The following is a 2,395-nucleotide window of genomic DNA, read 5'->3' as shown; positions in this document are numbered from 1 at the left end:
TATACAAAGCGAAATACTCTATAAAATTTGGTCTTTTGTAATGCTTTGGAGTGGCTCACCTAGTTTATTGTGTCTTTGTACACGCGTTTACATTATAGAGAGAAGACCGGAACAATTCGGATGAAGGTGCCGTATTACAGAATCTTCCGACGCAATTGCAAATTGCAGTGAACTTTAACTTTTCGCTTTGTCCCCCTGATTCACAGAGCTCGGTTGAATCGTAATGCGCGAATGTGACAAATGTTGCTTGATACATTGCAGCGCAAGTTAATCCAATAGAAGTAGTGTTTAAAGGTCTATAGCTTGATGCAGAGAACATTAGTGGCATGAAAAAAAGCAAAAGAAACAACTTATAACTGCAGAACCATTTACCAGGTAAAAAAAAAAAAATGAGACCGTTATTCTGACTTAAGCAGTTCCAGAGAGGGTGCATGGTTACTTCCAACCTACCACCTACCCTGGAATGTATATAAACGGTTCCTTCCTATGCTTTGTGCTGCAGGTAATGAACGTGGTACAAAACGATGATCCCCAGAGAAGTTTCAAAAAGAAACTACTTTCTGGTGATCAGTAAGGAACATAGTAGGCCAGTTTCGATGTCAGAAAACAGGAAGCTTTGGTTTATTTGGCGTTAACGAAAAGTAGAAAACCCTTCGCATTCAGCGACTGGAGCGTTGACACGCCCACGCCTTGAGAGGATAAATACACGTATGAGAAACGAAGAGTAGGACGCCAATGACATGTTCTACTCCAAGATGCCCGAAATAGATACTGTACAGACAGATGCTCCGACACATGCTCCACAAATACATGCAAACTGTTCAAACAGACATGCGTACTAACAAAGTCTATGTACAACCAATGTGTCAGTCTACAGACACACGAGGCGCCATCACTCTGGTTATAACACGAAGTCAGTGAGCAGCGGAGTGATATCCACGCAGTTCCTCTCAAGGGAGCCTTCGTAGACCAAGGAGGGGCAGGACAGGTCACTCAAGCACGACTTTCGAAGAAAGTCGCTCACGTGGCTCGCGACGAGCGCCGGGTTGTTGAGGTGAACGTGATGCGTACCGTCGACGTCCAGCTTCACGAAAGGGTCGCACGAAGTCCTGAAGAAGTCTTCGCAGATTCGGAGCATGCCATCTTCGTCATCATCACACCAGTCCTTGGCACACACCATGAGCAAGGGGCCTTGGTACAGCGTCATGGTGTTCTGAATGGTGAGGGGGTCCTTCTTCATCTCGGATAGCGTGTACACCTTGAGGCACCGGGATAGCACGGCGAGCTGCAGGGTCTGGCCAGCCTCTTCTTCGGCGCCGAGCAGAACGCGTGCCGACTCTTCGTCGAGCGAACCCCCAGTAACGTCGACAAGGTCTCGCACCACGGTCTCTATGGTCTCCTCACCGGCCTTCTGGTAATCGAGGTTTCCGGACGCATCAATGTGCTGCACTAGTGTCGGTAGCATGTGTCCCGGATGCGTGTTCACGGTGTCCGACATGCTCAGAGACACGACACCCGTGCAGACGTCCGGCCGAAGGCCGGCGTAGTAGAGTGCCATTGTGGCCCCGACTCCGTGGGCCAGGATGGCGCAGTAGCTCCAGCCCAGATAGTCCAGCACGCAATCGATGTCCTCAACAAATTGCTGGTGGCTGTACTGGTAACCGCGTGGAAGGTTGGATGAAGCTCCGTGGCCCACCAAATCCAGGGCGATCACTCGAAATGCCGGGTCCAGCAGGGGAACCAGAGTGTCGAACGAGGCGCAGTTGTCAAGCCAGTCGTGGATGGCGAGGACCGGCAAGCCGTCCGATGGTCCCGAATCCTTTGCGTGCAGGTAGCCATAGCCCACTGGTATCAGCAGGTCCTTGGACTTCAGAGACCGTCTTCTTTCCATGGCGAAATAGCCTCTACTCGAAGAGTACGGCGATGGAAAATGAGTAGTCGGGCGTACGATGAGGTCTACGATGACCGTTCACGCTTTTCGCACGCTGCGCGCACACGAGACACGGCGGTCGTTGCTTCGTGAGCTCTGGCAGAATAGTGTGAGCTTGTTTGGGAGCGTCAGTGGCTTTTATGCGCCAACTGAGGTTACGACTGCGCTGCGGTGACTCCTCCCTGCCTCCTCGCCTCCCGTTCCTCGGAGCTTCCTCCTCGTCCTCCTCCGCCTCCTCCTCCTTACACACTCGCCCCTCTCTTCCTCGGCTCCGACGCGCGCTACGCACACGTGCTGGAGGCGCGCTCGCGAGCTTTCTCCGGTCCGCTGCGCTCTGCAATCCCGCTGTCCCGGTTCCTCACACAGGTGGCGGAGTAGATCGACTACGGCTGGAAACGACGTTGACGAGAGGGAAGTGTGAGAGAGGATAGCTGGTGGAGGAAAGGGGTGGGGTGGGGGTCTATG

At 52.7% G+C, this 2,395-nt stretch overlaps 1 protein-coding gene across 1 annotated transcript; it reads right to left on the bottom strand.

The window, feature by feature from the left end:
* Positions 1-591: 591 nt before the first annotated feature.
* On the bottom strand, positions 592-2,137 carry LOC126537549 (serine hydrolase-like protein). The gene has a single exon (XM_050184654.2). The coding sequence runs from the start codon at positions 1,889-1,891 to the stop codon at positions 902-904; it is 990 nt and encodes a 329-aa protein (XP_050040611.1). The 5' UTR covers positions 1,892-2,137; the 3' UTR covers positions 592-901.
* Positions 2,138-2,395: the final 258 nt, after the last annotated feature.

Source organism: Dermacentor andersoni, chromosome 4 (assembly GCF_023375885.2).
Source record: "Dermacentor andersoni chromosome 4, qqDerAnde1_hic_scaffold, whole genome shotgun sequence".
Lineage (NCBI taxonomy): Eukaryota > Metazoa > Arthropoda > Arachnida > Ixodida > Ixodidae > Dermacentor > Dermacentor andersoni.
The sequence above is the reverse complement of the archived record's forward strand: the minus strand, read 5'-3'. Positions and strand labels throughout refer to the sequence as shown.